The 22,420-nt window shown below is 43.2% G+C and overlaps 1 protein-coding gene across 1 annotated transcript in view; it reads left to right on the top strand.

Annotated features, from left to right (window-relative positions):
• TGFBR3 (transforming growth factor beta receptor 3) overlaps nucleotides 1–22,420 on the top strand; it is a 111,179-nt gene that overhangs the window by 22,726 nt on the left and 66,033 nt on the right. The window contains exon 2 of the mRNA XM_009640620.2: nucleotides 18,518–18,702. Within this exon, the coding sequence (XP_009638915.2) occupies nucleotides 18,518–18,702 (185 nt within the window). The remainder of the gene's footprint in view (nucleotides 1–18,517; nucleotides 18,703–22,420) is intronic.

Genomic DNA, 22,420 nt, shown 5'->3' on the forward strand with positions numbered 1-22,420 from the left:
AAATTTTTTCACCGAAAGGGCTGTCAGGCGCTGGAAGGGGCTGCCCAGGGAAGGGGTCGAGTCCCCATCCCTGGAGGGATTTAAAAGCCGGGCAGACGACGTGCTTAGGGACATGGTTTAGTGGTGGGATGGCAGGGTTAGGGGAACGGTTGGACTTGACGATCTTAAAGGGCTTTTCCAACCTAAATGATTCTATGATTCTAATTTCAGTAGAGGTGGTCAGTCCCTGTCATCTCCCAGTTACGGCTGGTATGGTGTTTCATGGCTGGACTGGCATGCTCAGGGGAGCGGCAGGTCGGGCATGGGGCACACACTGGGCAGTGGCTCTCTGATTACATTTAAGTGGTGGTTTTCATGTAAAGCATTCAAAGAGAACATGCTGTGTTAGGTAAATAGGGTTAATTCAAAGTCTCATTTAAGAGCCATCAAGTTATTTGTCTAAGGACAAGCTTTTCTAACTGCTAAATTTCTTTTGCCCTATAAATTAGAGGCGGTAACGTTAACAGGTTATAAAAGGAGAAAATACAGCCATGGAGTCATGGCAGTGCAAACCATTTATCTTAAGTGCTAAGCTGCCCTTTAAGTGATAGGTATTTAAGAAACCTGCATCTGTTTTGCTGACTCCAAGCATTTCAAAAGGCTCAGATCCTTGACTCTTTGAAAATACTCTGAAAAATATTTGTCTAGGCTTATAGATGGACCCGGCACTTCTGCTCTGGGTTATCTTGCATGGAGATAATACCACTGTGCTGATGGCAATGCTGGGCTGTGGTGGAGTGGCTTGTGGACTAGGGGAGGGTGGGTTGGTTGGTTGTTTTTCACACTTGGGTATTAGCTCAACAGCTGAGTTTAATAGGTAACACCACACTTTAGGCAGAGCCTGTTTTCAGAGTGCGGTGTAAGCGCCGGGCTTGTTAATGTTCAGGTATTGTTTCTGTTGCTTCTGGTCAGCCTTTTTGTGTGGAGGTTCGAAACAGGGATTTCTTAGGCCATTTGACCTCTGCACTTGTATTCCGCTCATCCTGTTGAGTCAGCCTTATTAAGAGGACAAAGTTCAATTTCTTCCAGTTTTGGGAGGAAAAAACAAAGACAGTTTCTGCTTTTCATAGCTCTAATCCAAAAGCCGTTGGCTTGAAGAGCAGATCTGTTTATTAATTGTCTGAATATTGAGTTTTATAGAAGCAGCAGATGAGAACAAACGTACACTTGACCTGGACAGATATTGTGCCCAGCAAACAAACCTCTGGATGTTATTGATGAGAAGGTGTTTATTTTTATTAAAAAAAAAAATAAATCCTTTTTATGGCTAAAGACCATAGATACAGCTGATTAGATGGCTAAAGCTACTGTTACTGGTGTGGAACTGCTTCCAGGTGTTTGGGAGTCCTGGACAAATGGCCATAGTGCGTGGACACACGGGATGCGGGTGCTGCATTGCTGTATAGCCGCCCAGGGGCTCCCCGTGGGACCCCTGAATTGGAATGGAAATCCTTCTGCTTTTGAAGGAAAGGATTGGACATTGCAGATCATCATTTTCAGGTTTTTGTTTTTTTGTTTTTTTTTTGTTTTGGGGTTGTTTGTGTTTGGTTTTTTTTCTTGCGTTACTAGCTGGCAAATGGTCACTCCTCCTTGTATTGGAAAAAGTTCAGTGGGCACAGGGCAAGACAGCGTTTCACGCTGATCCGAAAAGAGTTTATCCCAAGCCCTTCTACTGCAGGGTGTTTGTGTACAAGCAACCTCTTCTGCCATGGCCAGAAGACATGAACTTTTAATATCGACCCTTCCCATATCCTTGCTGTGATATTTTAGCGAATCATCCCCTTTTATTAGTTATTTAGGTGAAGCTGTGTCTGGTGTAATAGTTATTTTAGGCCTTCGGATAGTACAGTGGTCTTTCAAGGTGAATGCTATCTGCAAAATAACAGATGTGCAATAGTTTTCAAATCTTTAGCAGCTTGTAAACATACATTTTGTCGCATAAAAAGGTGCTGTAATAGTTACCTGGAATAATTATAAGAATCTATAAACCAAACAGGATTTACTCCGTATCTGTTTCATCAGAACAGTGAGTAAAACTTCCTGATCCTCATTTTCAGATGGTTTGGTTTCTTTTTTTTTTTTTTTTTTTTTTTTTAATGGCATTTCTCTGCACTCCCCTTCTTTCCCCCTCACCTGAAAGCTAGAGGTAGCTCTAACTTGGACTGAGAGCTGGTCCGGTGAAAGCATTTGTGACAGCTCCTTCAGTCTCCTTGAAAAATGATTCTGTCTGGATAAAAAGCATTAGGTTAATTCAACAAGAGTAAGTAACTTTATAGTATCTGAAGGACTGTGGCATGGGGTCCCAAATATGTAAATGAATCGAGGCTGCAGTATATCCATTTAACAAATTATTAAACCCATTCAAACTTAAGGCTCTGCCACATCCAAGACGATCTTCAGTGTAGCTGCAAACACAGGAGCTTAACACAGAAAGTGAAGATGAGGAGGAGGAGGGGTGCTGAAACAAGGTTAGGTTACCACTCAAAAAGGAGGTAGCGCCTGTCTTGCCTTCCATCTGAGGTATTAATTAATAGTGAGTTTATGGGAACGCTGGGTAGGGAAGCAATTTTAAGAGACCTTGTGTCATGACTGCAATGTCCTGCCATTGTAAATGGTGACTTTAGTAATGCTGAGGAAAGTAAATGAAATTGCTTCAGGAAAAGCTTTTATGTTCAAAACCAACGGTCTCCTGAGTGCTCTTCAAAAGTGGAACAAGTAGACTTAAGTGTTATTGATCTCATTTCCATGGAATTTTTTGTCAACGTATAGGTCAAAGAGCTTTGGAGGGTATGTGTGTGTGTGTGTGTGTACATGGAATTTAGTGAGGTATAGCGTGAAGCCTTTTTGGTAATCGGAGCAGTTGCTAAGCTGTGATTATTTGTGTTCTCCACCGTGGAAAGGTTTAGTCAAAGTGAAAATGCACGAGGGGCTTTTGAAAGTGGTGGTTTGTGTCGCTGTTGTGCTGATCATGGACTAGAAGGAAAAATATATTTGCTCTGTCAGCATGTTTTCTAAAATGAGCGGTATCTCTTTCTAGGAAGGTCTTTTTGCATTCGGTCTGTGGTTTTGTGAGCGCGATCAAGTCTTGACGGCTCCCTGCTGCCCACAGTGGGGACAGGGGTGTGGGTTACCCCACCGCCCGTGGTGGGAGCCAGCGTAGGTGCTCCTCAAGCCTTCCTCCCTGCCCTTCAGTGCGCCCAAGACCAACGGAAACCTGCTTAGTCTCTTTATTGCTGGGTTAGTTTCCTGTCGTATTAGCGAGTTGAATCAGCTCCTGGGGAAGGCAGGTTTGGTGAGCATCAGAACAGGCATAAGGTAGCTGGGAAGTGTTGGTGGGAAGAAGAGAGGTGGAGGGAATGAGACACCCTGGTTTGGGCTGTGGTGAGATGTTGGGTGATTCATCCTGTCTCGTAAACCTGCAGCGTTCGCTTTCGGTGGCTTCTCGTTCCTCTGCCTGTAGAATTAGCTGTGTATGTACAGGTCTGTCAAACCTGCCATCCCAGGAGAGACTTGCTCATTTGAGTCAGTCCCCATGGTCCCGTGTGGATGGCGTGCCCCCCACCCCCCCCTCCATGTACGTGGAGCACAGAGCCGTGCCCTAGATGCCAGGCATGGTGTTTGTCACCTGCCAGCCATCCATCTGGTACCCGGGGGCCTGTCCTGCACCCGGGCTGATGCTTCCTAGCAAGCTTTGGATAACTTCCAGGCATGGAGTCACGGTTCCCAGGTGCTGCCTTGCCTTGGGCCTTCACCCCAGTGCGTGGCCAAACTACTGCACCTCCCCACTCGTCTGCCTGCGCCATTCCCTGGTGTAAGGACTTCCATCTCCTGGGCATGGAGCAGTTGCTGCAATTTCTGCAGATCGAGTTTGATTTACTCCATTGGCCATCTTCTGACTTTTTCACCTTGGAGGCAGGTCTAATCTAATAGACTGAGTTTTTGAACCTCAAGTGCAAATTATAAAGGATGGAGGTTGTAACTGTACAGCAAGTGCAAAACCCAAATTCCCTGATTTTTTTTTTCCTACTAAAATTGCATGAGGAGCATCCTTGGAGAGCATTTCTTATGTTTGGGTTTTTTGCCTGCTTTTCAATACACTGAGCCAAGTCCTTGCTGGTTATGAGGAGTGGCCGAGGGAATTGGGGTTGTTCAGTCTGGAGAAAAGGGGGTTTTTTTTATTGCCCTCTACAAGTACCTGAAAGGAGGTTGTAGCGAGATGGGTGTTGGTCTCTTCTCCCAGGTAACGGGTGATGGGATGAGGGGAAATGGCCTCAAGTTGTGCCAGGACAGGGTTAGGTTGGACATTAGGACAAATTTCTTCCCCGAAAGGGCTGTCAAGCCCTGGAAGGGGCTGGCCCGGGAAGGGGTCGAGTCCCCATCCCTGGAGGTATTAAAAAGCCAGGCAGGCAAGGTGCTTAGGGACAGGGTTTAGTGGTGGGTTGGACTTGATGATCTTAAAGGTCTTTTCCAACCTAAATGATTCTGTGATTCTATAATTCTATGGCTGCTAACTTTAGGAATATTCATGGTTTTGCTGAACTACATGAGCTGTCGTGGCTACAGTCAGCCACCTCTGGTAGTGAGTGCTCAGGTGGCTTAAAAATCATGGCTGTGGGGATTAGCTCGTGTGGGTAAGGCCTCGTACCGTGATAACTTAAAGGCAGTTTGTACCTCTGCTGCAACGACGCTTCTGTTTTAAACAGCAAATGCAGCTGCAGGTTTCGGTAGGCCTTGCTTTTTTATTTTTGCAATTATTTGCCTGTCTTCAGGGTTAAAGTCATTTTGTAGCTGACCTTGTCACACAGCAGGGAATCGAATATTTGGTAATAAGTATTTTAAATAATGTTTTAAACATCCTAGCAGGTGGACTTTAGAAAACTCTTTTGTCTTGATCTACAAGATGTCATTTGACACTGTTTATAAAACATAGGCAGATGCCTGTGGATCTGTGTTAACATTATATAAGCTTATTATTTAGCTCAAGATAATCAGATCCGTAGAGGATTTATAGTATAATATAGTCTAGTATAATAGTATACTATATAGTGTAATATAGTATAGTATAATATCTTTTCCAAGGAGCTTGAAAACTAACATGAGAAAGGATTTATTTATTTATTTAAAACAAAAAAAGTCACCATGGGAGAGATTTTTGAGGAATAATTGGCATATACGGAAGCAGTGAAGATAAATGCTTCTAAAAGCCTAAATTGTCAGTGCTTACTGATGGCTGTTCTGATTGACTTCTGCTCGTAATGGCTCAGAACTGGGATGGGTTTTTTTGTCTTCTGCAGCAATATCTGGGTGCGTAGTCAACCCTCAGAACTTTGCAAGGACTGCCATACACCTTATCCATCAGACTTTTAAATTGAATTTGGTATAAAGAAAAAAAAAATACACAGACTGCTTATGAGCAGCTGGGCCATCAGTGTCCCATGGACCGCAGCCCCAGGACCGCTGCTCCGTTATGTTTTAGCCCTTGTTGGAGATTCAGCTGTGGCTTGAGCCATCTCCAGCACCAGCCCAGTCCAGCCAACTTGGCTGAGGTACCCTGATGAACTTGGAAAAACCTTTGCCAGCATTTAGCTTTATGGCTTTCAAATAGGGGAACGTGGACACTGTTCCCCTGTCCGAGGAGATGCCGTCCTTGAGTTTGGGTCAGAGCAAGGACTTCAGAAGTGTTCCTCAGCGCTGGGGCCGACCTGGTGTTTCCTCTTCTCCTTTAGGCACAGAGCCTTGAACAATTTTGGGCACAAGGGCCTTCCTAGTTAAAAAAACCCCAGATAATAAAATTCACAAGGCTGAAGAGAAAACCTTCAGCAGGGCATATTTGTAGCAGGGCACATTCCAGAATTGATTTCCTTGCTGATCCTACAACAGAGACTGAGCAGAGTTGGTTAACTGAGCAGGGGGTGGGGAAGAATACAGTATTTTCTGCCTTTTTTTTTTTTTTTTTTCTTTTTTGGTATAATTTTTAATTTTTTACATTTTTCAAAACAAGACCGAAACTTTAAGCATTTTGAGGTGGGAAGATTTATTTTGCTTAAGCGCTTGACCCGGATCAGTTTTCAAGGTTTGTGCAGTGAGACGTTCAGTGATAGCGAGCTCATCCTTAAAGGGTCAGTTACAGGAATTCAGCCTTCAACTGACCTTGTAATCTTGTTATTTTTAATTAGGAAAGGGCTGGTGCTCTTTCAGTTATGGAGCCATCTTCCCCCAAGGCTGTTTCCTTCCCTTTGGCTTTTGCTGCTTCTGAGGTCCACCGCGTTTGATGGGGCTGAGGCAAGCAGTTGCCAAATGCCACAGCTGGAAGCCCCAGTAACAGAGGAAAATTTCTTCATTTTGTGAAGGGGCCGGTCCACTGATGAGCATTTTGAATCTGTTTGCAGCGGAGGAGGTGGGAAGGAACGGCAGCCCCAGCGTGTCCCGGCCTGGCTGGCAGCATGCGAATCGCACGTTTCAAAGCCGCTGCTCTTGTTTTGACTCTGTGTCCAGCAGCGTGTTTTCAGATCTTCCTGACATTCCACACTGAGCAGATGTTCCCTTTTTTAGTATAAAGTGATGTTCCCAACATGCTAGCTGAGATTAGGGAGGAGAAGGCTTGTAAAGCTTCATGCTTGAAGTACCGATAAGTCAGCACAGAAGGGCTTCTGACAGGCAAAACCAAGGGGGGAAAAAATAACCCAAACCAAAAAGCCCTCTCCATCTGCTTTTCACTGGATGCCTGGTGTTGCAAGCAGTGTCCACATGCTTCAGTACTGGCCAAAGATTAGAGGCGGTGACTGCTAGCCTGTTCTTCAGATGGGTTAGACACGAATGGCAAGTCTCCCATATGCCCCCGGGGGTAGTGGCCAAGTTAAAGCAGAAGAAGATTGCACGCAAGTTGCTGTTGAGCTGCAAGCTGCGCCATCTGGTACTCTGCGTCTCTGTGCTGTCAAAAAGAAGAAAACTTTGAAAGAAAATCACCTCTCTCTCTCTCCAGATGTGCATGCATCCATTTGTACCAACATCCAGAATTCATTATTTCCTCTCCGAAGAGCAAAAAATGACCTGCCAATAATCCAATTGACAGATAAAAGCAAGGTATCTTGTTGAAAGAAGAGCCCTTTGGCTGTAGGTGTGGTGAATGACAAGTGCTGGTGAAGCTGAGCCGACTGCGTAGGAACTGTTTAATGGAATAATAAGGGTTGGATAGAAAAGAAAACAAACTACAGGGAAGTTTCGGAGAGTTGTGGAAAGGAGCGCATAGAGGAAAAAAAAAAAAAAAGGCACAGACAGATCCCCTCTTACATTCAATGTGTCTATGCATGTGAAGGAAGCAATTTGGGCCCAAATAAAAGAAATTAAATAAAAAGGAAAACTTTGGCTATGCTTTTATTTTGGAGCTACGACGCTAATGTTATGAATTGCAGGAAAATCTGTTAATAGTTTGTAGAAGTCTAATACTGTAATAGTTTAGAAATGTTTGTTGAGTGTCTCGGTAACAGCAATTATAAAATTTTCTAAACAGGAAGAGTAGCTATCGACTCTGTGGTTGGTAGGCACCCTGAATCCGTTAACACAAGGCGCCTTTAAACTCTCCTGATCATCTCCTCAAGGTCGCTCTTGTTAGCCGTCAGATCAGACTTTGGATATGAGCTCTTTTCACTGCGTGGTAGCGCCCCTTGGACAACCAATATAGCACCATGTATTTTTTGGGCAAAAGATGGTTGCGTATGTAGCTCCAAAGCGAAGTCAATGAGGATCAGACGTGTGACAGCTACTTGTGTGTCTGAAAAACTGCCATAGGATTTTTTTATTTTTAAACTAGACCTCAAGAAATGGAAAAAAAAAAGCAACCCAAACAACAAAACAAACAAAAAACCCCCCCAAAACCAACAAAATCCAGCTAAACCAAAAATCCTACCCCTGCCCTCAGTCTAGTGCATATGTTGTGTAATCTTACTGTGTATTTTGGTACCTTTATCTGTACCTACTGATGCTGCCTGAGATGGGATACCAACATTTCCTGTGTTGATCTGAAAATTGGTAGAACTTGTATCAGCACTTTCAAGAGTACCCATGAGTATACAGGGAACTGAAGTATGCATTTGCAATTTAAATAGGTAACATTTTGCTGAGAAAGAGACTCCGAAGACTTGTTTTCTTAGATGAGCACCGACTGCTGGGATCTGATCTGTGTTTACATGTGTGTTTTTGTGCATGCTCTTTGATGAGGCATGAATTCCTGTGAGGCTGATCGTGAAAGTAAGTATGGTTTTCTCTCTTTGCCTCCTGAAACTGGTTTTATCAAGTCTGGAATTTCCTTCTCTGTTATCTTTAATTTACTCATTTTCAGGAATACAGACAGTAACAGCAGTAGTGTGGGTAGGATGGTTTGAGAAGTTTCAATACCGATTTATTAAAAATGCAATGGTTTCGAAACCTGTTTTAGTTATTTTTGCTCTAAGCAGGCATTTAATTTTTATAGGCTTTTTTTTTTCCCCTTTTGGCCCCAGTACAGAGCTCTCATGTAAACCAAGCAGAATGCTTCCTGTCGTTGTCTGATAAAAAGCGCACTTCCATTCATTGTTTCCATGCAACTTCCTATCCTTTCTATGGTAGAGAGGGATAAATCTGAGACAATTTATGGGCTATCTCTGGGGAAAAGAGACTTTCACAACAAAAAGTTTGAATGTTGTTTGGAATAATGAACGAGGAATGTTAGAAATAGTTTGTGTTTGTTCATTCCTTCCTCTTTGTACAATCGCGGTGCTGAAGACCACTTCATCCGCTAAGTGATGAAAACCGAACGCTACATTTGGTTCTTCCATTAAGGCTGCTAAGGCACAATGGTCACTTGCATTTTTAGGTAGTGCTTGTTACCTGAACTAATTTTGTATCTTTTACAGTCTTGGTACAAATTTGTGATGTGAGTCGGGCATTTCTGAAATACAGCCACGTCTAGGGGAGGAAAAGCCCTCAGTCTGAATAATGCTGGCCACTGTTTAAAAAAGGGTTGGGTGCTCCATGAGACCTGAGATTTTTGCAAGAGGATCACCTACATTTGAATTTTAAACCAATTGCTGGAAACTCATCTGGTTTTTACAACTTAAGGGTAACAACGGGAAAAACTCAGCAAGCCTTTCTTGAAACATTGGTGGACTGCTTTGGTTTTGGTTCTTTGGCATGGAGAACAGAAGCTGGGCTTTCTGGTTGTATTTAAATGAAAGTCAACACATTCGTGCTGTTCTGTTTATACAGATTAAAAAGATGCTTTTATGTTAATGGAGTGTTTTCCAAATACTCGCTTGGGAGAAGGGATGGGGAGAGAAAGGGCACATATGTGGATGAGTGTTCACATTTAGGCATGGAAAAATACTGGAGAAGAGTTCCTGTAAGCAACATTTTCCTGCAAGCCTCAAGAGAAAGGTAGGGCTCTGACTACTTCTGGTCAGAAAGCAGCACAGCAGAGGTTACATAAAATGCAGCTCTGCGGTACAGTACATCTGCTTTGAAAGACTTCTTTGTTTTCTAGGTACAGATGTTTGTTTTTTAAGATTATGCCTCATGCCTAGCAGTGTCTTAAAATTGTGCTCCACGGATGTTAAACCAAACAGGTTTTTCATTCATTGACTTTTCTGTTCAATTAGCTTAATAGGTGCGTAAACAAGACAACTGGAGTTTCTTTTGTTAAACAAGATCCTGACTGTTAAACAAGATCCTTTGCCTTGCTTGCTCAGGTATTGAAATGAGTTTTGCTGTGTAATGTAGAAATTTGACTTTCTTTTATATTTTTTCATAAAATGGATAGGTTAGGTATAATTCACCACTTCCAGTTAGCAGCACATCGCTACAGAAGTTGAGTTTTATTTGGTGGTTAACTTTTCCAATTGAACTTGCATCAATTTTACGTCCTGGTAAGGACAAAATGTCCATAGAAGCTTATTTTTAAGAAAGAGGAAGAAAGCATTTCTGTTTTCAAAATGTAATCTGAATTTTTTCCTGCATGAAAAAAAGTGAGATCTGTGCAGGCAAGACTTGAGGTTAGATCATCTCTGCTAAACAGATGAGCTAAACCTGATGCTTTTACCAGTGCCTAGGAGCAGTGGGAATAGATATTTTTCAACACATCCTCCAGAGAGGCATAAAAGATTGTTTTGCTTAGAAGGAGAAACCAGCATCAGGAGTTTGCACTGAACATAAGAGCAACCCAAAAACCATGTGGGGCCTGTCATCTGTAGGGTCTGAATGATTCCCAGTGGGCAGGCAGAAGATGCCTGATAGACTTCACTGTGCATAACAGAAATGGCTAGAAAGACTGCAGAAAGTAGAGGATCAAAATACACTGCAGATTAAGTGGAATCTAATTTATTGAGACATCTGAATAGTTGGGCCCGTACGTGGAATAAGAGTTGATGGTGGTGGAACAGGAATTAACTGGGGGTTGATAGTTGGGGATTGAGAGCGCCTAGAGCAAGGGTCTGACTGCACATAGTGAGAACAGTAGAGACCAGTGCAAAGGTGAAATAGTAGGTTAATGCATAATTCCAGAGGATAAGCTTTTTTTTTTTGCCTTGTAGAAAGGGGGAAGGAGCAGGGATGGTGTTATGAGGTGGAGTTGCTGAAGATTAGTGGGCTTTGAGCACTGGAACGGGGAACCTCTGCTGTGTTTTCACATAAGCACATGTTTTTAGTTAGTACAGCTTGTATGGTTTAACTCCTCCTACAACCGGATCTTGCCATCTGTACTGAATATTTCTAGAGGATATATTTTTCTTCTTCTCAGTTTTAAGTTTTATACCTATTTGAAATGAGTGAGCTATATGTGGAGTCTTGAGATTTTGGGTGTGTTGGTTGGTTTGGTTTTTCAAAAGAGCCCAAATCCGTCCATATCCATGAATCTTCTCCCCTGTAATTTTAAACCTCTCCCCCTTGCCCCTATGGTAATTCAAACAAAAGTAGTTCCACCATGAAAGATATTTTATTGCTGACAAGAAGCCTGTGCTAGATGTGGTGGTAAAAGAACTCCCTGAAAATTAAGGATATGAAAGGAAACTTAACCCAGCCCTGTGCGCAACAGCTATGCTGTGTTTGCGTTTGTAGTACAGTGCTTCTGTCTCCTTTTCTTTCATACGCCCCCACTTGATTTTCTGCGCCTATCATTTTCTCACAGACTTTTTTTACTCCTTCTCTCCATTGCTGCCCAAGCCCTAAATTACATTCAAGGGCTTTCATGAACATTTTCTTGATGTCAGTCCTGCTTTGCTTGCAGTTCACGAGGGGTCTGCTGTGCCTTCTGCTAAAGCAGAATCTGCTCTAAATTCATTGATGCTGGCCAGTGGTTATGGTGCAGTGATTGAACAAGCTCTCATCAGAGTTATTCAACAAATGTCGAAAATGTGAGCCTTTAAGAAGTTTTAAAATACTTTTCCTGGGGAATTCCTAGTTTACGTAAATAGTCTTGTTGAAGGGAGATATCTGCTGCGTTCCAGCGCATTGCATGAGGAAAGGCTTGTAACATCTACTATGCAGTAGCAATAGTAAAATAAGTTCATAAGTAAGTGTTGGGCCACGCTATAAAAATGCCAAATGTTTGGGTAAACACATAAAAATGACAAAGAGGAGAGAATATCCAAATTAGAATGAAGTTTATTTAATCCTGTAAGCTTATTTCTTCTTTCTCATTCCCCAGCCCTCTAAAAGATCAAAGTTTTTATGGCAATATTGAGCATATCCTATTGTAACTGCTGGTTTTTTTGAAACTTACGGTTAAATTACTAGGTGCACAGTGTAAATGAAAACGAACTAAAAAAAAAAAAAACCACCCCACGCTTTAAAAATGATTTCTTAAATATTAAGGCATCCAGGAATTGCGGTTTTTTTTGTCAGAACAAATCTGTGGCTTTTGTCATTCCCATACATTTCTCATTATGTACTAAGGCAGAAAAATGATACTGAAACACAGCAAAATTTTGTTTGTCATTGAATTTGTTCCTCCTCCTTACCTTACATTCTGCGTTATGTGTGCTGAGTTTCGTCAGAGTTGGAACTGCTGCCATGGGTTGTATAGAGCAAGAAAACTACAACGCCCTCCTCCCATCCCCAGCCAAACAGTCTGGAAGAAGCAAAAATAAATCAGCAGTAGATTTATAGAAATATAAAATGTTTTGGACAGTAATCTTCTACTTTAGTATTCCTCCTGGCTGCTATGAAGGTCCAATGTACAAATTTTCCTTCCGATATCTTGCTTCTCCCCCCTGCGTCTTTCTTGTGGAGGTCACACTTATTGAGAGAGGAAAATTGCATGATCCAGGAAGAGTCTTGGACAGTCCAGCTCCTTGGTGGTGGTGATAGTGGTGGAAATAATCCTCCTTTTCCATGAGGAGAAACGCTGTGGTTTCCTCTATGCCACTGCCTCTCATCCCAATGCATCTGTGATATTTCCTACCATCCCATCTTGTCTTTCCCACCTCTGGACTTATGGCCGCTTGCCAGAATTGGCCGATCCTGAGCAGGGATGTCTTGCTCAAGTGCTTGCTTGGGAGTGTGAAGCTGGTTTGGTTTTGGTTTTTTTTTTTTTCATGGTCATCTGTAGGAAAAGCTGCTCTTTGTATTAATGGTGGAGGTTGTCCATTATCCTCTACACCATTTGAATCACCAGGAAGTTGACTTCCCAGGTGGTCTTCTGTAAAGGGGTGCGCTGGAAGGAATTTAGTAGTTGTTGTTACAGTCACCCATACTAAGTAGTAATGACTTAGATTTTCTCTTTGAGTGACAGGCATCACTCCTCTCTGTAGATTCTTATTTGCCTCAATCCTTGAGTATAATTTTTTTGGTATAAATGCTTCCCTCCATAAGAAACCCTTTATGAGAAGAAGGTTGTGTGGGTGGTAGCAATTACTCCAACGTGGAACAGCGGCCCGTCGCCCATGCACTTGTATCTTTAGAAATGAGTGGTGAAGGTTATAGGAAGAAATTATTACTAAGTCTGCTCAAGTGCTCCGCAGTGAATCTTAAGCTTTCTGGTTCAAGAGAAAATGGCTTCCCCTCCTCTTGTTTTTACAGAACCCTGCTGTCATTCAAAAGTAGGTTTGAGGATCCTGTCTCTTTTCTTCCTTCTTGTTCCAGTCATCATTGTCACTAGCTGATGTAAAAAAATGCCCTTAAATTAACCTTCTGCGAAAGAACTTTTGTGAAAGTCTGTCACTTGGGCATTCTGAAATCTCTGCTTGGATAGTTAGCTTCCGCTAAGACTTGCTTTTCAGTGTATGAAGTGATGAATTCTAGCAGGATCTGCAGCAATTTATATTACTTTGTACCTGACAGCACAGAGATCCCTAGTGTTCCTCAAGTGTGGATTTTGCATTTTTGTATCTTTATGTGTAATGTCTAGATTTGTGTCATTCCCTCATTCAAAAATCAATTAGAATAAATCTGTCTTCCTTCTACGGAGTGTTATATCCCATTGGTGTGGCTTGTATCCTCTGGCATGGCGTATGGGAACCATGCTAACGTGCTGTGGAGCCCCCACCACAGATTCACACAATTTGCGGGAGCTGGTCACACTTTTCAGCTGACAACACTGTAGAAATCTCCGTGAAAATACAACAGAAAGTGTATTAGCCTTTGCTATTTGAATAAAATCCATCACAGTTATGAGTTGGTCTCGGGTTGCTGTATTATCCCCTTTAGTGTCTTACTCCCATTTCGGCTACTTTCTTAGAGCAGAACTCGTTACAGCAGTTACTCATTAGTAGCATGGATGATATGGGAAACAAGAATGTTGAAGTTGTATTGAATGTGTTCCAGATGTTAGTATCAAACAAGGTTGGGTCTGCATTAAGATTTCCTTTAAAATATTATTTGGAAGTGGAAAATAATTCAGTACTAAGTGATTCTCTAGAATCCTAAATTCACTAAGCATTTGCCATCGTAAAACATGTACGTAACAAGCAGTTCTTATAAAACTACCTAACCTACTTTCTGTCTTCGAAAGGCTTTGCAGATATTACGCAACTAAAATTTGATTGTGGTAAGAGCCGGGATTTGCTAACAAGACTAAATGGCTGCATGGCCCAAAGCTAAACAAAAGCCCAGCGATGCACGCTTACCTTGTCGGCAGAGAAGGCACTAAAAGCTCGTAGCCACGCTGGGATGTGTAAACTGGAAGATACTTTGGACTCTTAAGCACCAGTTTGATGGGGATGAGATGCAAGAGCGTATCCGTACGGGTTTGGAGCTGATGAGGCAATGTTGGTACGTGAATTGGCTGAACTGGCCCTTAAGCGGCGACGATGCTGAATTTTGGCAAGATGTTGGTGTCGCCGATGCAGATGGGGTTGGCAGGAATGGGATGCAGGGCTGGAGGAGGAAGCCAGCAGAGCCCGATCCCGGCATTTGTGCATGGCAGAGCAGCTGAACAGTAAAGCCCAGGCAGGATGAGGCTGTGGTTTTGTGTTGGCTTTCAAATACGAGCAGGCGGTGCGGAGGTGATAAGCAATCAGATTAGGAGTGTCAGAGAAAGGGCTTGCTGCTTGGGGTTGTGGTTTTTTTTTCAGAGTGGTAAATATGCACTTTGTAGGATTTAAACTACTTAGGGAAAGTAACCAGCTTTCCAGTCAGAGGAAGATAAGCCAGAGGGGTCTGTGAGGAAGGCAAGAAGAGTGAGAGCAGCTAATTTGGAAAGAGGAGAGCTCTTGCTGCTGCCACGGCAGCGACAGTGCCTCGAAGTGGCACCTACTTGCCTTCAACTGGGCCAGATCTGCAGGTGCGCTGGGTGCTGCTGGGAAGAAAAGTTGCTCATGAATGTTTAGCAAACGGCTGAGGCAGCGCTGGATGTACGCAGCGTAAGAATAGACTAAAATACAGCATCAAAGGAGAGAAGGTGGCAGAAAGGACTTGTGTCAGGTATAGGCTGAGCATCAGGGGACTTTGCCACCTAGAAATAAGTTTTCCTTCTGCTTGGCGCTGGCTCCAGGCGTGCAAGCCTATGCTGGGCACGGCGTGACACATGGTTTAGTAGTTGGGGAAATACGTGATTTTCAGTGCATGAGAGTTGCTGTTTGGTACTGCCAGTGCATTTAAGAGAAATAATATGCATGAGAGTCTTGAGTTCCTAGGGAGGGTAGTACGGGCCCGGGACATAGCTGCACAAACACCTGTGTGACACTCAGCAGAAATAAAATGTCTGGAGTGACCCCTCTGCTACTTATCCTGCCGTCCCTCCTTGTATGTGGGCAGTCTTACCACATACGTGGTCTGAGTGCAGCGGAGCCAGCCTCCAGTAGATGGTCTGGTCTGCCTAAGGAGCCCTGCCTAAGGAGCCCTGCCTAAGGAGCCCTGCCTAAGGAGCCCTGCCTAAGGAGCCCTGCCTAAGGCGCCCTGCCTGGTACAGCCACGCGGGCTCGCTGCCAGCAGGGTGATGGGGTTTCTGCAGGAGATCTGGCCTGCGTCCAGCCGGGCCGGAGCGCAGGCAGAGCAGGCATGCCTTGGTCTGCCCTTTGCTGTGCAGATAAGCTCAGCTGCGCACGGTTATCCAGGATGTGAACTCCTGCTCCCTCCGGGAGTATTTCCGTCTTGCATGTCAAACAGAGCAGAGGGCCTCGAAGGAAGGGCTTGCTTAATGCGCGCTTGAGTTGCCAGCGAGGGAGGGAGTTACAGACGGCCTGAATGTACCAGTCGCTGTCTTCTTATGGATGAGTCCTTGTAGGAAGTGAGGGGAAAATCCAGATGTCTTCTCCCTTAATGTGGCAAATTTGTACAGAATAAAGACCAGACAAAGGCTAGAGCGGAGGACTGGGAGATGTACTGCATGGAAATAGGTGTTCACAAGGGAATCCATCTGCTGAGAGGGAGGTATTGGCTCTTTCTCTGGAACCTTTGCTAAGGAAAGCACATGGTTTCTTGTCAGCAACTCCATTTCTATCGTGTTCAGAGTCTTATACCTTGTTCTTCTCGTATGTGTGTTATGATAGAAGCATCTTAAATGTCAACTCCATTCTGGTCTGCAAGAAGTGATTCCATGAAGAAGCACTCCTTGGCTCTCACTTTGTTCCCCAGCCCAAGAAACACATGTGGAGTTTAGAAATGCTCTTTGTGCAATGTGGTCTGCTGCAGGACTTGCACATCAGTGGCTGGGCTATTGATTAGTAGGTTCTCTGGTCTGCACTTTTACATCAGGAAAATGAGACCTGTTGGCTGGTTGTGTCATTGTTACAAATTCTAAATATTTCTTCAACTGTTAAAAAGGCCAACTTTTTTATAGTTGTTTGGGGTTGTTGTTTCTTTAAACTGAGTATCATTGCTTAGGCTGGTCCGATTTTGTATGTGTGTTCTTAAAAAGGAATTAAAAAACCCTCAAATAAACCTCAAATCCTCCAAGCTGGTGGTCAGTGCTACTACCAAACTCCTCATCTAGAGAGCAGAAAGTTTGTTTATCCTCTGTACCCCAAGCACAGGCATGCGTAATTTATGCCTTGAGCATCGCCTTTAACAAATATTCCTGTTCTGGGGAAGCTGGCAGGCTACGCACTATGCACCGGTGGGTCTCAGGAATGGCCCCTTTGGCAGGAGAAGGCACGCACGGCCCGAGGCACTGCGGGCATCTCCCTGCGCTCAAGGGCTTTGCTTTTTCCAGATAAAGTCTGGTTTAAGATGGATTCTCTGACTTCTAAATGGCCAGCTGCTGTGTCTTGAGTGAACTGACTTTTTAAGCAGCTAGCATAATTAATCAGTGCTAATATAATTAAACATACGCGTACACCAAAGCCAACTGATCTTTAGTGCTGCAATAGCTGGATGTAGACTTCACAAAACCAGGCAGAGCTCTGCCGTTTGATCAGCTGAGGGTTGTCTTTCATTTTGAACTTTTTTCAAAAGAAGAATTTTCACCGAAAGGGCTGTCAGGCACTGGAAAGGGCTGCCCAGGGAAGGGGTCGAGTCCCCACCCCTGGAGGGATTTAAAAGCCGTGTAGCTGTGGTGCTTAGGGACATGGTTTAGTGGTGGGATGGCAGGGTTAGGGGAACGGTTGGACTTGATGATCTTAAAGGTCTTTTCCAACCTAAACGATTCTATGATTTTATGATTTTGCTTCAGCTGCATACGTACGCTGTCTGGGGAAAAAAAAAAAAAAAAAGATGGTGCTTCTAGCTTATATTTCTCTTCTATGCCTTGCAGCCTCTGAACTGACGGGTTCATGTGAGTGTAACTCTTATCTGAGTGACTTCGGTGCAAATTAGGGGTTAAGTCAATTAACGTTCTCCTGTGACCCTCTGAATCAAAACCATGCTGTATCTGTTACTGTCAGGGGTGGGTTTGAGCCGTTCTGGAAAAGCAGGGCTGCTTTTCGTAAATATTTGTCTTGCTTTAGTTTCCTGAGATATAGTTTAAATGTAAACCGTTCCGTATGTTTCAGCTTTTGTGCTATCTTGCTGTATCACATCACACTGTCTCACGTACTATATACGAGCATGGCACTACATCATGCTGTGGGGATTATTTGAAAGGGCGTACACTCTGTTTTGGACTAGATATCTGTTATCGGTATAGATAATTGCTGTCAGACACAAAATAGACTCCGTAAACAAACATTTCATTTTATCATGTGACAGATGCCTGCTGCTTTGTACAATGTATTTGAACGATGTTCACTATAAATCAGCACTGCTTCAAAAGCAACAAATCCAACTCACCCAAATCCTTCCTGATGTGTAATTACTTTATACTAGAGATTAACTTTTCATTGTTATATATACAGGATTGCATTTTTCAGTGTTTGGAGATAACAATGTTTGACATAAACAAATAATTCACATCTAAGATGAACCAATTCCTCCTACCGCTATCACTGCTTTGTTTTTTCTCCTTTGGTTTTTTTTTTTGGCTTTTTTTCCTCTTTTTTTTTTTTTTATCCTTGGGTTTCCTCCCTGGTAAAGACAAGACTACCTTCAGTTTTAGAATTCATACTTTAAATTTAGACTTTCAGAGAGAAATGAACCAATGAGTTAGCATATTGCAGAATCCCAGAATGGCAGGGGTTGGAAGGGCCCTCTGGAGATCACCCAGTCCAACCCCCCTGCTCAAGCAGGCTCACCCAGAGCAGGGTGCACAGGACATCGTCCAGGCGGGGTTTGAATATCTCTGGAGAAGGAGACTCCACAACCCCCCTGGGCAGCCTGTTCCAGGGCTCGGTCACCCTCAAAGTAAAGAAGTTCTCCCTCATATTCAACTGAAACCTCCTATGCTTCAGTTTGTGCCCATTGCCCCTTGTCCTGTCGCTGGGAACCTCTGAGAAGAGTCTGGCTCCATCCTCATGATATCCATATTCAGGAGAACTTAAAAGGGCAATGGAAATAAATGGTTTCATTTTGTGGATAATGAACATGAAGCCTCTGCGTGTCTTCCTGTGGGTTTTGTGACCAAAAGGATGGTCATTATTTCACAGGTGTAACCTATGTATTGCTTTTTTCTTCAAATGTTCTGTGTCTTCCTCTGCAGGTCCTGTGCCCAGGAGTGAATGTGTCTTATCGCCCGTTAACAATTCGCACCCAGTCCGTGCCTTACTGGAGAGTTTTACAGTCCTATCCGGCTGCGCAAGCCGAGGCACGACAGCCCTGCCGCAAGAGGTGCACGTCCTCAATCTCAGAAATCCTGAGGAGGGTCTTGGCCATCATGAAAGAGAGGTAAAGGGGAAACTGCTTTTCTTCCAGATCCCTCGCTCCGAGTGTGTCTGCAAATGGGATTGTTCTATGTTAATTTGATGAATGAAGTTATTTCTGACTTGTGACCAGAAAGACTACGAAGAAGCACACGCAATTTGCGTAGATACCATCCACCGACGCTTTGCGTGTCGTATGAGTAAACCACTTCCATAGCCAGCCACTCTCTCCATCACCTTTCGCAACCACAAAGTGTACTTAAAAAAGGTGGCGGGGTGGGCAAAGGAAATGAGAAACAGATTTAGATCTGCAAGAGGCCTTTACAGAATTGGCTGTCTTCAGAAGCGGGTCGTTTACCTAAATGTGTTGTAAATTAACATGAATACCTTTGGATCCCTGCCATGACCACTATAAACAAATATTTAAGTTCAGATTCTTTTACCCCTGTAATACATCCTTAATGCTTCGCTGAGGGGGGGGACTGCCATGCAGAAAGCAACCGTTGCTGACTATGGTGGTACTTAAACAGAGTCCAATTACTTATTTATGTACGTTGCACTCGGAGGGACTGGCAAGAACTTCAGCTGCTCTGAAAGCAACAGCACAAGAAGAGAATTTTTGATGTTAAGTTGTGCAGTACTGTTGTTTACTCTGAACACACATCAAAACAGAGTGCTGAAGTGAAAAGAAAACATTGCCTGCCACGACAGCTGAGCTGCTTAGTTCATGTTCTTACAGTATTAGACACACAAAGCCTTAGTACTGCGTCCTGAGAGCGCGACATGCAGGTACGCAATTAGCAGAATTTGTAATGAGGGAACAAAGATGACGGTCTAGCAGGCGGAAGCTTAGAAAAAGAGGGTCTAAATCTGTGCTGGAAGAACTTTTAAGTGGAGTCTTTTATAGTGATTTAAATAAAGGCAGATACTCTTGGCCATAATCAAAGTCTTTCCACTGACTTCAATAGCAGCCTTGTTGGGTTTGTGGTGTGTTCAGCTCAGTGTGTAATGTATGCATCCATGAAACTTCAGCTGTTGTGTTCATTTTCAGTATATACACTGTCTGAAATGTCTTGTGTATGATGAAAAAGTTATTTACTATTTTTTCAGGAGGCATCTCTTTGGCTGCCCTTACTCAAAAATGTCAGGTCTTCTTCAGTTCAACTGTCATGAAACAAGTAGAAAAATTACACTTTTGGGGGGGGGTGGGGGGTGGGGCTGGGACTGTTTTTAAAGCCTTTCTTAGCTTGCCAGGCACTGGGTTATCAATCTGATGAGTGCACTGTGAATGCCTGAAGAAAGCGTAGGTACAACCAGTTCCCTCTTGTAACTTCTTAGTTACTGAAGGATGCCCAGGGATGAGATGAAGCAGGCTACAGCTGCGGCTTGTACCTCCCCAGAGACCAGAATGAATCAACTGCAAAGCGCACATTTGCATAAACCCAAATTTCCCTCTGGTTCGATGCTCGTAGCACTACTTGCGTAACAGTGGAGTCTCCGCAGTTGTGCGCACACACAATGTGAGCTAGAGCCATGCATGCACGGGGTCGCAGGCTGTGCCACTACAGTCTCATCATCTTGACAGAATGATAGAAGATTTAAATATTTGGCATTGAATAAAAGTAGTTGCTGTCTAGCAGAAAGAGGCTGCTTGTGCCTCCTCTAACGGGCTTACGGTAAGAAAGCACTTTGCCCCGAGCCGTCTTTTCTCTGTATGTCTGCGGTACGCCAAACTGCAGGGCACAGAATATATTGCACTATTTGTAGCCCTTAGCCTCCTTCTCCCATCTCCCAACCAGTTTCCAGTCACAGCCCTTGGAGATGGCTGCTCTAAAAACGCACAGGAAGCCGGAGCAAGGCTTGCTGGCGACAGTGTCAAGCAAAAGAGCGTAAACAACTTGGAAAGATCGGATTTTACTTATAGGATCAGACTTGGAAAACAAAGCAGAGCAAATGTTATCTTTTCCATTATTGTAAAAACCAACTCCAAGTGGCCTTTTGTCTTAAAGTAGAATGCAGCCATCACCTCAAGTTAAATTAGCTTGATTTACCAGCTGAGGTATTTCCTGTTGCCTGCAAATGCTGATAGCAAAGGTAGAGAAGTTTGTCATACAGTATTTTCAGTAGGCTCCAGAACAAACCCAGTGTTTTTGTTTGACAGTACGTTAGATTCAGCAGCATTGAAAGCATGCTTAAAATAAGTCATGCATTTGTTCAGAGGTTGGCCGAAGTTCTGATAACATGGAATGCGAGATCTGAAAAAATCTTTAAGTGAAGGCTTGCTTTGGGGGAGGAGGTCAGGTTTTGTTTTGGTTTTAACCTGCCCTATGCTAGATGCTGCTAAATTACACATTCCTTACTTGCCGGGAGGAGTGTAAACTTCCCCTAGCAAATTCCTGGGAGGGCTTATGCATTAAACATACTTGTGCAGTTATCCTGGTTTTCATAAATATGCAACATCCATGTATGCATTAATTTAACTCACTTTGACACTTGTGTAGAATATACAGACAACAAGCGTTCGCAAATTTAAACATAGGAGGGGTGGCTGATGGGGGGGGGGAGGCATGTGTTCCTTCGGTAATGTGCAGGCTTTTCTGTAAAGATTAGTAAGGTTTGGGTGCTTTTTCTTCCCTGTAAACTGGAAAAAAAATGGAAATGCATGGGATTATGAATTCTGAACAAAGTTCGCAAAACTAAATCAGTAATTTTGCACTTTCATGTAAAAGCTGAAATCTGGTAAATACAAGATCATACTGTGAAATGCTGTAATCGTACCTGTGATCTTCAAGGCATTTGTATTTTACTTCGTTAATCCCTGTTGGGATGACATCTCATTTGCTGAGACTGAGATAGTTTCTTCAAGTAAGAATCCCTGAAATTCCAGTCTTTTTCAAGTATTTCTTAGAAATGGCTTTTATCTCAATTCATATTGGCCGTGCTTTATCATAGGAAATAGAATACGGGTGCATGTAATAGCCACAAGTGTTTATATTGAACTTGGCATGAAAAAGGCAAGCCCTTTTTGTTTGTTTTATTTCATCAAATATTCCTGGGGAAGTGAGTGCGTGTGCGCATTTCTGTGCTGATCTGGGTCTCAGCTGAAAGCCAGGAACTACTGAACTCTTACAATAACTTTCTCTTCGGCTTAGGGTATCCACTGCTACGGGTCCCCCAGTTTTTAGAAGGGAGATAGTTACTTTCTCATGGAGCTGCTTGTTCTGTTATTGAGAAGGAATTGTTTGTGGAGGCACTGGGAAACTCTAGAGATTTGCACCAGGAAAATGGGTGTAGAAAAACGTAAAAACTATTTTAGGATGAAAGTCACTCCTTATGTAAGTATATTATCAAGTCCTAAATTAATGGAGGATTTTATTATACCTGTCAGCTGAATTTCCCTGAGCTGCCTCAGGCACGCAGCCACAATTGAAATAGCTAAAGGGGGGGCAAGGGCATATAAAATTAATCTCATGTGAATACTTAGGATTGAATACATGTGAATACATGGAATCAGAGTTCCTGGCAATGGATTCACTATTGTTTTCGTTGACATCCTCATCCTCCACAGCTTTAAGATGTTATGCCCAATACAGATGTTTAACATGTGTTATGCGAAATGAAGGCAGGAAAATCAAGGGCTCATCTTTATTTTTATAATTTTGAGTAACGCCACTGAGGCTGTAATAATTTCGACAGACTTTTTTTCCCCACTCCTTAATCAGTGTTACTTGGCAACAATTTCA

Source organism: Egretta garzetta, unplaced genomic scaffold, assembly GCF_000687185.1.
Source record: "Egretta garzetta isolate BGI_Z169 unplaced genomic scaffold, ASM68718v1 scaffold706, whole genome shotgun sequence".
NCBI classification, from domain to species: Eukaryota; Metazoa; Chordata; class Aves; order Pelecaniformes; family Ardeidae; genus Egretta; species Egretta garzetta.